General features: G+C 51.6%; 1 protein-coding gene across 2 annotated transcripts in view; it reads right to left on the reverse strand.

Moving 5' to 3' along the window:
- The window catches only part of ets1 (v-ets avian erythroblastosis virus E26 oncogene homolog 1), a 158,760-nt gene that overhangs the window by 120,334 nt on the left and 23,011 nt on the right, over positions 1 to 15,415 (reverse strand). For both annotated transcript variants that reach the window (XM_072486808.1, XM_072486807.1), the window contains exon 3: positions 3,256 to 3,397. In XM_072486808.1, coding sequence (XP_072342909.1) covers positions 3,256 to 3,397 — 142 coding nt within the window. The remainder of the gene's footprint in view (positions 1 to 3,255; positions 3,398 to 15,415) is intronic.

A 15,415-nucleotide genomic window follows, 5' to 3' on the forward strand; every position in this document is an offset into this window, starting at 1 on the left:
CCATCGAGTCTGCACCAGCCCTTGGAAAGAGCACGCTACTTAAGCCCCACACCTCCATCCTATCCCCTTTATCCCCGTAACTCAACTTAACCTTTTTTGGAGACTAAGGGCAATTTAGAATGGCCAATCCACCTAACCTGTACACCTTTGGACTGTGGGAGGAAACCGGAGCACCCGGAGGAAACCCACGCACACACGGGGAGAACATGCAAACTCCACACAGATAGTGACCCAAGCCTGGAATCGAACCTGGGATCCTGGAGTTGTGAAGCAACTGTGCTAACCACGATGCTACCGTGCTACCGGATGGAAAGTGAAAGAGGAAACGAAAGTGAGGAAAGGGAGAGATAAGTGAAAAATGGAAAGAAAAAAGGCAAACTGTCAAGGAATAAAGGAGGAACCAAAGAGAGCAAAGCACTGAAGGAGGATGAAGGGAGAATCGAAGCGGAGGATCAGAAAGAGCTAAAGAGAATGAGAAACGGAAATAATGGTGATGAACATGGGATATAGAAAGTGGTTGGTGGATTAAGTGGCAGCACTGGATAGATTACTGAATCATTTCATGAATTGATTCCAGCCTACACTGTTGGTGACAGTGATACTGCCAGGCATGACTGGGACACAACTAGCATGGTAGGACAGGCCCTGCAATGGGGTGTTAGGGCAGAGTTCATAAACACATTTCTCAATACCCTGAGCTCACCCATGAATTGAAGGAACCAGACAGCAAAGGATGATACTTTCCAAAAGAGCAAGAAAATCCATAGTTGAGACATATGAGTATTTGTGACAAAGTTTCATTAAAAGAAGCCAAGACTATTGAATGGGATGGGATGGAATGGGCAGCACAGTAGCACATCTTCGATGGAGTTCTGCAATGTCGGCCATGGCCCTTCACCTAGACATCTCAGTAGCTATGGCCCTTCACCCAGACATCTCAGTAAAACAAACTCCAAATTCCTTTAACACACAGCTACTGCAAAGTCCCTTTATCAATATAATAAAATAAACTTAAGCCAACAGTAGCACTGTAACTACAGATTTTTAATTTTTAACAAAAATGTTTGTGAGGATTCTGAAATTTTAATGACACCTGAACACAATAACATGTGTTGCTTCTCATTGCACTGTGCCACTTGCTATTATATACATAGAATATAGAACATACAGTGCAGAAGGAGGCCATTCGGCCCATTGAGTCTGCACTGACCCACCCAAGCCCTCAATTCCACCCTTTCCCCACAAGCCAATAATCCCTCCTAACCTTATTGGACACTAAGGGCAATTTAGCATGGCCAATCCACCTAACCTGCACGTCTTTCGGGACTTGTGGGAGGAAACCGGAGCACCCGGAGGAAACCCACGCAGACACGGGGAGAACATGCAGACTCCGCACAGACAGTGACCCAGCGGGGAAGGAACCTGGGACCCTGGCGCAGTGAATCCACAGTGCTAGCCACTTGTACTACCGTGATGCCCAAGTCCTGATAAGTCCTGAAAAGTCCCGATAGAGTTGCTGTTTTGGCGGTGATGACTCAATGTGGTTCATGATAAAGCTCGGATCAGATGTGTGGTAACTTTGCACTGAGTGCACAGGCTTACTCTCTTGTCTGTAGTTTGCTGTTGATCACCAGGCATTGTGGTGTATAAATCTTCTCTCAAGAACAAACTCTTTAAACATTTTTTAAAAGTAACACATTTTAAGGTGAATGCCAACCAGAAACACCGGGTTATATCATCTTCTCCGCATTTCTCAGTTCACCAGTGACAGGAGTATCAGGAGTGGCATCTGTATGACAAAACTAAATTCCAATTGTCAACTCGTTATCAATGTACAAAATTGGCTGGGCCTTTTAAAAATTCAAATCAAGTCTAAATTTGGGTCAGTTGCTGTTACACTGCAAGGCCCGAGAGATGTGAGACTATCTGCTGATGATAGATTTACACTTGTTCACATTCAAGCTGTGGTCAGATGGCAGGCCTCAATCTGCACTTTGTCTTTCAATCAACACGTAAATGTCAGTTTAATTGCCCTTTAATCTTGTTGTTCAAGAGCAGTGAGTGGATAGCTGTGCTGGAAAACCAAGGGCAGGATGATGGGGATGGGAAACATTGAGACACGTTCCATCCAGTGGTTATCAGTCACTCAGTTCAGACTCATGTGGAGGTCCTTCCACTAAAACCTAAGATGATAAACTACTGCACCATCAGCAAAGTCACAGTTCCTTTCATTCCTTTCTCAATGGTCACTAAGAATAATAACAACAACTTGTATTATTTTGTATGGGTCCAGATGTTCCCCCAGTTGGGATGCCTCACGAATCATCTGGTAGGCAAGACCCAATTCTAGAATTCCCACGGCACTCCCGGTGCCCCACATTTTCGCTGTGTGGGATAAACATGCAGATGGTGAGCCCAAACACGGCATTCATGACATTGCTGGGTGCATTGCGGGTATAGGTATTAACAAAACCCTACAATTTTCTGTACAAGCATAATACGGACAGAAGCAAGAACTCTTCTGGTATAACTGGAAAGAAGATTTGTGAATGTTTTTTTTTCCTGAGCCATTGTTCGGATGTGATTCATTGCTTCAGTACGATCCTCAGGTTAAACCACCGCCTGTTAGCTCTCCCGCTCAAATGGAATAGTAACCTGTAGTCATCTAGGACTATGGCGACTTTACCTTACTTGACATTGTGTACATTGTTGGCATAGAGGCTATCTAGGGCCATGGGCATTGCTGGGAAAGAAGGTGTCATGAGCTGACATGAGAGGGGAGTGGGGGGAGGTGACGGGTTGAGAGAGGTGAGGGCTGAAGGGCCAAACAGCCTTCAATACAACTGAACAAACCTAGAGGCATAGTGGCACAATGGCTAGCACTGCTGACTCACAGTGCCAGGGACCCGGGTTCAATTCTGGGCTTGGGTGGCTGTCTGTGTGGAGTCTGCACGTTCTCCCCGTGTGTGCGTGGGTTTCCTCCGGGTGCTCCGATTTCCTCCCACAGTCCAAAGATGTGCAGGTTAGGTGGATTGGCCATGCTAAATTACCCCTTAGTCTCTCAATGTGAGTAGGTTAGGTGGGGTTATTGGATTACGGGGATTGGGGCTGGGTAGTGTGCTCTTGCAGAGGCTCAGTGCAGACTTGATGGGCTTAATAGCCTCCTTCTGCCCTGTAGTAATTCTATGATTCTACGTTTTGACAGTGGGGAAGGGGAGGGGTTATTGATGCGCTGTGCTTGCTTATTTTTCTTACCTGGTGTGGAGTACTCAAGACCAGTAGGTACCTCCTGAGCTGTGAGTTCGTCCAGCTGTTGGTAGTAAAATCTTTGCTGGTAGCAGCTATCAGGAAATCCTACCATGGATGGGCCCTCACACATGACTACAGGGATCTGCCTCTAAAATAGAGAAATAACACCTCAGAATATGCATGGCCACTTCAAATACATACAAACATTATGAACTAAATTATTTATAGCAGGAATAATACAGCACTCCCAATTCAAGTACAACACAGTCCAGGTGCAGACTAAATATCTCTCTATATAGTTCCATTAAATAATTCTAGACCAGGTAAAGTATGAGTTAAATAGAGAGAATATTCACCTTCTATAATGCCCCTTCATGTATTTCCGGGGCAGGTACAGTGCAGGTTAGATATAGGGTAAAGTTCCGTCTGCAATGTCCAGTGTTATGATCCCCATGGGAAAAAGGTGTGTGGGCTTTTCCATTCCCTCTGCAGTGTGTTTTGCGGCTGCAAAGGCAACACACCATTGGCCATCAGCAGGATCTTCCGGTCCTGCCACCGACAACGTGTTTTCCCATTGTTTGCACCCTCCCCTACCAGGCCAGATTTGGTGAGGGATTGCTGTCAGTGGGACTGGATGATCCTGCCAGGGTGAATGGTCAGAAAATTTGGCCAGTGAACCAAAACAAGCAAATTAACTGGATGATCGCAAATGAAGAAATCACCAACAAGACTTTACTTTTTCTCAATTTTACTTGAACCCAAATCAGAACTATATGAAAAAGGTAAATTTCATGTTAAACATTGGATGCAACAGATACATCTTATACAACCACAAGCATTCGCATCACTCGGAACAGACATATGGCATTTTGTAACTTTGCAGTTCCACAATATGCTTCTCTTTACACAAACAGGGTAGGTCAGGAGTCCCATCCAACAGCTGAGTTTCACAGGTATGATTATCATCAGCCAGGCACACTTCTTAAAATTCTCTCCCTCAGGTCGTGATGGTGCAGCTCTCCAGAGTTCCTTTTAAACCAACCAATAATTTACCAGTTTATGGTTTCATCACTTCTGACAAAACACCCAGCTCTTTAGCACCTCCAAGCTGTTCACACAGCCTTCTGGGTCTTAGAACCTTTTAGCCAGCTCACAAAGTACATCCAAGAGCTCCTGTCTCCTTTTCTGCCAGACAGTAAAAACTGAACTCTTCAGCTTTGCATCTTCTCACAATAATTTGGTGTTTTCCTCTTTCTGTCTCTGTCTGCTTTTCCTTTGTGTACAACATACGGCTTCCATATCTTAACTTCCTTCCTTTTGGTTCTGCTTCCAGGTCAAGGGTTGTCAGGTTACATGGGCCAGTATTTTTAAAATTATTATCCAAGAAAAGTACAAGTGATCCCTTTACAATTGATGCAAATTCTTAAAAGTGTTTTTTGAACATTCTTGAGAACAATTGCAGATTCCACAGATCTTGAAAATAAATTATAAATTTTCCTTACTGTACTGCTTCGAGGTTAAAGGTTGTCACGCCAGCCAAAAACCCACAGGGAAGCTACTGTATGGGTTAGGTACAGAAAAAGTTCCCCTTGACTTGGCTTAAAGGAGAACACCTACAATGCTTGTGATACATTTTTCCCCCATTCTTCTTGTTTGTTCTTGAGATACAAATATCACTGGCAAGGCCAGCATTTATTGCTCATCCTTAATTGCCCTTAAACAATATCACCATCCCACTGGATCTACACTGCTCCAGGGATTGCAAATAGAGCCAGTGGAAATAGATCTATCAGGGACTGTGGTTCTTCCCACTCGGATCCAGATAACCCTGTGTTCGACCAACACCTACTTCATTCAGCACCTATCTGGGTACATGTTCTGACCACCTTCTGCTACGCATCAGTTTTCCAATATACTACGCTGTATTAATGTTGCATATGTTAATCCGTTTGATTCTCCCCAATCACGCTCGGTTGGCACACCACCAACCTAATGCCAGCACCCTCGCCAATATCTTGGCGTCCACATCCAGCAGAGATATGAGCCTGTACGACCCACACTCCACCAAAATCTTAAGCAACAGCGAGATCGATGCCCGCCCCATCGTTTTCGGCACAACCCCACTGTCCATTGCATCCTGGAACATTTCCACCAACGGCGCCAGCTTGTCCTTAAAGTTTTGCAAAATTCGACCAGGAACCCGTCCGGCCCCGCCGCCTTCTCTGTTTGCATCCTCCTGATTGACACCTTCACATTATCGGCTCTTCCAGCCCTGCCCTCTCAACCTCACGCGACCTCAGATACTCTAACCCGCCCAGGAACACCCTCAGCTTCTGTTCATCTGGTGGCTCCACTTTTCCGAGTCCCTATAAAACTCTTCAAACATTTTGTTAATCTGTTCTGGTGCCACCACCAACTCCCCCGTCTTGTTCCGAACCACCTCCCTCGCCACAGCCTCTCGACGGAGCTGACCTGCCAACATACGTCCTGCCTTCTCCCTGCAGCCAAAAACAGCCCTCCCTCACCTTTCTCAACTGACATACCGCTTTCCTGTGGACAGTAGGTCAAACCTCGCCTGCAACTCCTTTCTCTTTGCCAGGAGCCCAGAATCAGGTTCCCCCGCATACCTCCCATCCACATCCAAAATTCCTTCTACCATCAGTTGGCGTTCCTCCCTCTCCTCCGGATTGGCCTTGAACGAGATATCCTCCCCCCTCACCACTGCCATCAGTGCCTCCCAGACCACCGTCGGCGAGACCGCCCCCGTGCAATTGAACCCCACATACTCCTCAATCACCTTCACTATCTTGTCACAGAAGCTCCGATCCACCAATAACCCCACATCCAACCTCCACCCCGGCCTCCAGGCCGCCCCCTTCTCCAGTACCATGTCCATCCAATGAGGAGCGTGATCTGAGATCACAAATGCCGAGTACTTTGCACCAGACTCCTAAATGACCCTCTTATGGACTGACCTCATTAACACTACACCCTGTATGCTTCATCCGATGCCAGTGCTTATGTAGTTGCATTGTATATGTTGTGTTGCCCTATTATGTATTTTCTTTTATTCCCTTTTCTTCCCATGTATTTAATGATCTGTTGAGCTGCTCGCAGAAAAATACTTTTCACTGTACCTCGGTACATGTGACAATAAACAAATCCAATCCAATCCAATCTCTTAACTCCGGCTAACAGCGCCTTCCTCAACACAAAAAAGCCAATCCTTGAGAGCACATTGTGTACCGGGGGGAATAATGAATACTCCTGATCCCTCGGGTGTAAAAATCCCCTGGGGTCAATGAGCCCTGTCAATGCTTTGCTTTGCCCCCCCCCCCCCCCCCCCCGCCCCCCACCGTGCCCCAAACCCCCCTCCCTCTACCCGACGTGGTCAATAAGCATGGCTGGGACCTGTCTGCCCTCGGCTCCAGCACTGTGTTCCAATTCCCCCCCCCCCCACTATCAACTCATGGGTATCCAGATTTGGAATGGCAGCCAACGTTCTCTTCATGACCCCGTATCATCCCAATTGGGGCCATATGCGTTTACCAACGCCTCCAGTACACACGTAACAATCACGTACCTGCGCCCCTGATCCGCCCCCACCTTCTCCATCTGGAACCTTACCCACTTATCCAGGAAATACGTCACTACCCGAGCCCGACTATTAAACCCCAAATGAAACATCTGGCTCAACCAGCCCTTCTTAAGCCTCATCTGGTCCTTCACCCTCAGAGTGTTTCTTGCAGCATCACCGCATCAGCTTTTAAACTCTTCAAATGCGCAAAAAACTCTTGCTCTTTTCACTGGTCCTCCTCACCCTCTCACGAACCACGTCACCATTCTGACCGGGGGTCATTCTCACCACCTCCTCCCGTCACTCCTATCCATCATCACCATTGCCCAGGCCCCGCCTATCCTGCCGGACCTGCCCCATCCTTTTATTACCGTCGGCCCCTCTCCCTCCTGGAATCCCCGGATCCATTTCCTCTTGCAAACACCTCACCCAGTATTGATCCGCTCCCCCACCATTCACACCTCCCAGATCCATCGAAACCTGTTCGACCAGGCTCCAATGACCGCGGCCCCTCCACATACCACACTCCTGTTCACTAGCCAATCTTTGTTTGCTGGAGTGGTGACCCCTGTCAGAGCCCCCCTTCTCCCAACCCCATCCTCAGTGACCCGGCCCCACGTGTCCAGAACCTCACATCCCTCAAAACAAAGACACAAAGGAACCACAACCATAAGTAAAATCAAGAACACATGTAAATAACCCCCCCTCCCATTTAAGAGACAGAAACTGTGGTAAACACCACTGGTAACACACTACGCGTATTGCGGTACTGCCACTGTATTACAGGTACCACAGTAATCCCAGCCTGCTGGCTCCTCCCAGCAGGCGCCGTATAGAAGTGTATGCTCTCCTGCGCTGCTCCCATTCTGGTTCCAGCTGCAGGAGGCTCAACACCTTGTGCAATAAAGCCTCAATTGTTTTCACCATTCTCATCTCGTGGTCATTGATGGTACATCAATTTATTGCACAAGATTTTACGAGATGAATTATTTAATCAAGCCTGATCACCTGGAGTTGAGCCCTCACGCAGCCAACGCCACGTCCACATTCGAGCACTGGCTAGCCTGCTTTGAAGGATACCTCGGAGCAGCCACTGAAGAACTCTCAGACCCGCAGAAGCTCCAGATCCTCTACTCATGTGTGAGCCCACACGTTTTTCCCCTCATCCGGGAAGCACCCACCTACTCAGAAGCAATGGCGCTACTAAAAGGACAGTACTTTAGTCGGTGAATCAAGTCGGTGAATCAAGTGTACGCCAGGCACCTCCTGGCCACGAGACGGCAACTCCCGGGAGAGTCTCAGGACGATTTTGTGCAGGCTCTACGGATACTCAGTAGGAACTGTAACTGCCAGGCAGTTTCAGCAGTCCAACAGACCGAACTATTAATCAGAGACGCTTATGTCACGGGCATTAAGTCTACTTACGTTCGCCAGCGGCTATTGGAAAGGGGTACGCTCGACCTTGCAGAGACTGTGCAGCTTGCTAACTCCCTAGAAGTGGCCTCCCGTAATCTGGAGGCCTACACCTCCGACCGCGCGGCACCTTCGTGGGCATCGTGGGCCCCACCAGCGGCCGACTCGAGTACACCGCAAGCCTGCGCCATGCGGCAGGCGACCAACTCCGGAGGGCCCAAATGTTACTTTTGTGGCCAGAGCAAACATCCCAGGCAGCGCTGCCTGTCGCGGAGCGCGACCTGCAACAGATGTGGGAAGAAGGACCACTTCGATTCCGTTTGCCAGGCTCGGTCGGTCGCCGCTGTTTCCAGGCCCAGCATCGCTATACCCCCGACGTGTGATCCAGGGGCACCACCATCTTCTCCACCACAAGCCACGTGCGCCATCTTTAATGTCGTCCGCCATGTGCGCCCCATGGGTGCCGCCATCTTGGACCGCACCTCAGGACCCCTGCTCGCCTGGCCGTTCGTGGCCCGCCGATACCTCCGCCACCGCTGATCAGCCCGGGACCTCCCAACATCTTCTGCAGCTCGCTTCCATCACCCTTGATCAGTCTCAGCCCCACAACCTCGCGACCGTTACGATGACGGTAAAGATCAACGGGCACGAGATGACCTGTCTCTTTGACTCCGGGAGCACAGAGAGTTTCATCCACCCTGCTACGGTAAGGCGCTGCTCCCTCCCAGTACTCCCCTTCACCCAGAAAATCTCCCTGGCCTCCGGATCCCATTCCCCCGGGGGTATTGCGTCGCGACCCTCACCGTTCAGGGTGTAGAGTATAGCAACTTCAGGCTCTACGTCCTCCCCCATCTCTGCGCTGCCCTGTTACTAGGTCTCGATTTTCAATGTCACCTCCAAAGCCTTACTCTGAAATTCGGCGGACCCCAGCCCCCCCCCTTACCATTTGTGGCCTCACGACACTTAAGGTCGAGCCACCTTCACTGTTTGCATACCTCACCCCGGACTGTAAGCCATTCGCCACGAGGAGCAGACGGTACAGTGCGCAGGACAGGACCTTCATCAAGACGGAAGTCCAACGGCTTCTGCAGGACGGGATCATTGAGGCCTGAAACAGCCCCTGGAGAGCTCAAATGGTGGTAGTCAAGACTGGGGAGAAACACAGGATGGTCATCGACTACAGTCAGACCATCAATCGGTACACATAGCTCGATGCGTACCCTCTCCCACACATATCTGACATGGTCAATAAGATTGCGCAGTATCGAGTCTTCTCGACAGTTGACTAGAAGTACGCCTACCATCAGCACCCCATCCGCCACGGTCATCAAGGCCCTGCACAGCATCTTCACCCTGTTCGGTTTCCCCACCTACATGCACAGCGATCGGGGATCCTTCTTCATGAGCGATGAGCTGCGTCAGTTCCTGCTCAGCAAGGGCAGCGCCTCGAGCAGAACGACCAGCTACAACCCCCGGGGAAACGGGTAGGTGGAGAGGGAGAACGGGAAGGTCTGGAAGGCCGTCCTGCTGGCCCTTCGGTCTAGGGATCTCCCAGTCTCCCGCTGGCAGGAGGTCCTCCCCGACGCGCTCCACTCCATCCGGTCGCTCCGGTGCACCGCTACTAATGAGACTGCTCACGAATGTGTGTTTGCCTTCCCTCGGAAGTCCACCTCCGGGGTCTCGCTCCCAACATGGCTGACAGTTCCTGGGCTCGTCCTCCTCCGGAAGCATGTGACGAGCCATAAATCGGATCACTTGGTTGAGAAAGTCCACCTCCTCCATGCAAACCCACAGTATGTCTACGTGGCACACCCCGACGGGCAACAGGACACAGTCTCCCTCCGGGACCTGGCACCCGCTGGGTCCCCATCCACAACCTCGGATCTGGTACCGCTTCTCCCCCCTCCGGTTGCCTCCCACACCCCTGCACCGCCCACCCTCCCGCCAGCGAACCTCACCGCAGCCCCCACCCCAGCAGTATCCGTCCCTTCACTGGATCCACTAGGGGGCGACGATGGAGAGGTCAACACGCTCCCGGAGTCACAGGTGCCCGCATCGGCGTCCACACCACCACCAGGACTGAGGCGATCGCAGCGGAGGGTCAAAGCCCTGACAGACTAAATCTGTAATGTTGTTCTTCACCCCCGCCGGACTCTTTTATAAACAGGGGGTGAATGGGGTAAACACCACTGGTAACACACTACGCATATTACGGTACTGCCACTGTATTACAGGTACCACAGTAATCCCAGCATGCTGGCTCCTCCTAGCAGGTGTCGTATGTGGTATTATAGGTATTACGGTACCTGAGAGGCTTATTAAAGCCTTCAGTTGGACTTCAACCTCGCTTTAGTGGTCATTGATCATGCATCAATTTAATAAGCTAGATTCTTTAAGAAGAAAGGATGGAGCTCCGAATCAAGCCGGAGTGTCTGCAACTTAGTCCCCACACGGCGAACTCAGCGGCAATCTTTAAGCACTGGCTGGCGTGCTTTAAAGGGTATCTCGAGACGGCCGAAAACGCACCCACGGGAGAGCAGAAACTGCACTCAAGGGTGAGCCCGGAGATTTACACCCTCATCGAGGAAGCGGAAGACTTTGATGCAGCAATTGAGTTGCTACAAGGAAACTATATTCACCCGGTAAACCAGGTCTACACCCTTCTTGCAACAAGGCGACAAACCCCTGGGGAATTGCTGGAGGAATTCTACCGCGCACTCCTGGTGCTGGGAAGAAGCTGCGGCTGCCCACAAGTTTCGGCGAGCGAACACATTGAACTCTTAGTCTGGGACGCTTTCGTGGCAGGTATGCTTTCGTCACAAATCCGCCAGCGCCTATTAGAGAAGGACACCCTCCGTCTCAGTGAGGCACGGGCCCTTGCAGGCTCCCTGGACGTGGCCTCCAGGAACGCCCGCGCCTACGTTCCCGACCGCGCGGCAGCCCCCTGGGCAGCGTGGAACCCCTCAGCGGCTGACCCCGAGACTTCCCCCGTTTACCCACAGGCCTGTGCTGCAAGGCGGCCTGGCAACCCCGAGGGGCCCCGCTGCTACTTTTGCGGGCAGGCCAAGCACCCCCGCCAGCGCTGCCCGGCCCGCGCATCCACCTGCAAGAGATGCGGCAAAAAGGGCCATTTCGTGGGGGTATGTCAGGCCCGAGCGGTGGCCGCGGTCTCCAGCGGCGAATGCGGACCGCCACCACAAACTTCTCCATGCGCCCCGTGCGGCCAGCGGTCACCGCCACCCCCATATCCCAGGGCCACGTGCGGACCCCGGGCGCCGCCATCTTGTTCCGCGGACAACACGCTTGAGGGATGGGCGTCGCCATTTTGTGCACCGCCGGCCATGTGCGACCAAAGGGAGACGCCATCTTGGAAGAACCCCCAGGACCCCAGCTCGGCCGACCACACACTGCCTGAACAGAATTCCCAACTACTGCGATTGGCCTCGGTGACCCTCGATCAGTCTCGACCTCGAACACTCTCAACCGCTACGACGACCGTTTTCATCAACGGGCACGAGACGCCTGCCTAATCGACTCTGGGAGCATGGAGAGCTTCATACACCCCAACACGGTAAGGTGCTGTTCCCTCCTCATCCACCCTGCTAATCAAAAAATCTCACTGGCCTCCGGTTCCCACTCAGTGGAGATAAAGGGGTTTTGTGTAGCAAACCTCACAGTCCAGGGAAGGGAGTGCAAAAATTTCTGTCTCTACGTCCTTCCCCACCTCTGCGCGGTTACACTCCTGGGTTTAGACTTCCAGTGTAACCTTCAAAGTCTGACCTTCCAATTCGGCGGCCCTTTCCCCTCCCTTACTGTCTGCGGCCTCACGACCCTTAAGGTCGACCCGCCTTCCCTGTTTGCGAACCTCACCCCGAATTGCAAACCCATCGCCACCAGGAGCAGGCGCTACAGTGCCCAGGATCGGATCTTTAATAGGTCAGAGGTCCAAAGGCTACTGAAGGAAGGGGTCATTGAAGCCAGTAACAGCCCCTGGAGAGCTCAAGTAGTGGTGGTAAAGACCGGGGAGAAGCAGAGGATGGACATCGACTACAGTCAGACCATCAACAGGTTTACACAGCTGGACACGTACCCTCTCCCCCGCATATCCGACCTGGTAAACAGGATCACGCATTATAAAGTCTTCTCCACGGTGGATCTCAAGTCCGCGTACCACCAGCTCCCCATCCGCACTAGTGACTGCAAATACACTGCCTTCAAGGCAGACGTGCGGCTCTATCACTTCTCAAGGGTTCCCTTTGGTGTCACTAACGGGGTCTCGGTCTTCCAGCACGAGATGGACCAAATGGTTGACCGGTACGGTTTACGGGCAACATTCCCGTATGTCGATAATGTCACCATCTGCGGCCACGAACAGCAGGACCACGACACCAACCTCCGAAAATGTCTCCAGACCGCTAAAATCCTTAACAGAACATACAATAAGGATAAGGTGTTTAGCACCGACCGTCTAGCCATTCTCGGCTACGTAGTGCGAAATGGAGTTATAGACCCCGACCCTGAACGCATGCGCCACCTTATGGAGTTCCCCCTCCCTCACTGCTCTAAGGCCCTGAAACGCTGCCTAGGTTTTTTTAGCTACTACGCCCAGTGGGTCCCCAACTATGCGGACAAGGCCCGTCCCCTGATCCAATCCACAGCTTTTCCCCTGTCGCTAGAGGCCCGCCAGGCCTTCAGCCGCATCAAAGCAGACATTGTAAAGGCCACGCTGCACGCCATCGACGAGTCCCTCCCCTTCCAGGTCGAGAGCGATGCGTCCGACGTAGGTCTGGCGGACACCCTCAACCAAGCGAGCAGACCCATGGCCTTCTTCTCCCGTACCCTACATGCTTCCGAAATCCGCCACTCCTCAGTCGAAAAGGAGGCCCAGGCCAGAGTAGATGCTGTGCGACATTGGAGGTATTACCTGGCCAGCAGGAGATTCACTCTCCTCACTGACCAACGGTCGGTTGCTTTCATGTTTGATAATGCACAGCGGGGCAAGATAAAAAACGACAAGATCTTGCGGTGGCGGATCGAACTCTCCACCTACAACTACGAGATCTTGTATCGTCCCGGGAAGCTAAATGAGACTCCTGACGCCCTGTCCCGCGGCACATGTGCCACCGCACAAGTGGACCACCTCCGAGACCTCCACGAGGACCTCTGCCACCCGGGGGTCACTCGCTTTTCCATTTCGCCAAGACCCGCAACCTGCCCTACTCCATCGAGGAGGTCAGGACTGCCACCAGGGACTGTCAAATCTGCGCGGAGTGCAAACCGCACTTACTACTTTGTACAACCACCAATCTGACACCTCACGAATGTCTCCTTGTGTTCCCTAGAAAGTCCTCCTCTGGGACCTCGCTCCCGACCTGGCTGGCAGCACCCGGACCCATCCTGCTCCGAAAACACGTGCAGGTGCACAAGTCGGACCCATTGGTCGAGAGGGTCCACCTGCTCCATGCTAACCCCCAGTATGCCTACGTGGCGTACCCCGACGGCCAACAAGATATGGTCTCCCTACTGGACCTGGCACCCGCCGGAACTCCACGCACATTCCAGCCACCAGTCCCACCCTCCCCTCCACCGCAGCACCTTACAAGAATATCAGTCCTTCTGCTGCCCCCGTCTAGGCCCCCCCACCCACCGACGCCCCCCGGAGGCGCTCCCTTCCCAGGTCAGCCGTTTTCCCCACCAGCGCCGTCTAGGGGTGATGAAGCTGCCATGGAGATCGAAGCCACGCTCCCGGAGTCACAGATGCCCGAGCGCCCACCGGAGTCACCACCGAGGCTCCGTCGATCACAGAGGACGACCAGGGCCCCCGATTGACTCATTGCTTCATTTTAACTGTAATCTGTAAATATAAACCACCAAATGTACATAGCTACCAGACCTGTAAATAGTTACTAAACACTGTACGGAGGTATTACGGTACCTCCATAACTAATTATACCATGTTGTTATGTTTTGTAGTTTCCTGCCACCACCCACGCCGGACTCTTTTTTAACAGGGGGTGAATGTGGTATTATAGGTATTACGGTACCTGAGAGGCTAAAGCACCATTGGTAAAACCTGTATGCTTGCTATTGGCTAGCGTGTATAATAGCTCTGCCCTGATAGGCTGGGTATAAGAACCCGTGCCGCCCCAGCAGCCCTCATTCTGTACCTGAGCTGCTGGGGGAAACATCTAGCTTATTAAAGCCTTCAGTTGGACTACAACGTCGCTTTAGTGGTCATTGATCGTGCATCACCGTATAAAAGTTTATGCTCTCCTGCGCTGCTCCCATTCAGGTTCCAGCTGCAGGAGGCTCAACATCTTGTGCAATAAAGCCTCAATTGTTTCACCAATCTCATCTTGTGGTCATTGATGGTACATTAGAAACAAAAACCCTCATCCAAGGAAAAAACACTCAAAAAGTAAAACATTACCGTCCCCACCAACAAAGTCCAAAGCCCAACTCTTATCTCATTCACAGTCCATCAGCCTTAATGAACGCCTCCGTCGCATGAAATTAAAAGTCCTTTGAGTTGTGAGTCACTCTCAGCTTCGCTGGGTACACCACTCCGAACATCACTCCGCTGCCGTACAGTGCCGCTTTCACCCGTCCAAAGGTCATCCACCTTCTCGCCAACTCCGCCATTGCGTCTTGGTATATGCGTATACCAAAGCCTTCCCATTTCACTTCACAACTCTGTTTCGCCGTAACAGCCTCCCCGAACATGCGCCGGAATGTGGCAACTAGGGGCTTTTCACAGTAACTTAATTTGAAGCCTACTTGTGACAATAAGCGATTTTCATTTTCATTTCAAGATCTTCTCCTTCACAAGGTAGCTGTGGAAGCAGACCATAACCCCCCTTTGGCGGCTCATTCGCTTCAGGCTTCGGCCTGAGCAACCAATGTGCCCTGTCCAACTTGTAGCGGTAGGGTTCTCCCCACTCCCCCATCAACTCAACAAACATCTTTACAAAGTACTCGGTTGGCCTCGGGCCCCCCACCCCCTTGAGCAGACCCACGGTCCTCAAATTCTGCCTCCTCGACCTGTTCTCCAGGTCCTTCCAGTTAGCTCTGAGCCCTTTGTTGACCTCCACCACCCTCCGCAGCTCCTCATCCATCGAGATGAACTGGTCGCTGTGTTGCGACATTGCCTCCTCCACTCCCTTCAACTTCTCTCCT

This window comes from Scyliorhinus torazame, chromosome 21, assembly GCF_047496885.1.
Source record: "Scyliorhinus torazame isolate Kashiwa2021f chromosome 21, sScyTor2.1, whole genome shotgun sequence".
Lineage (NCBI taxonomy): Eukaryota > Metazoa > Chordata > Chondrichthyes > Carcharhiniformes > Scyliorhinidae > Scyliorhinus > Scyliorhinus torazame.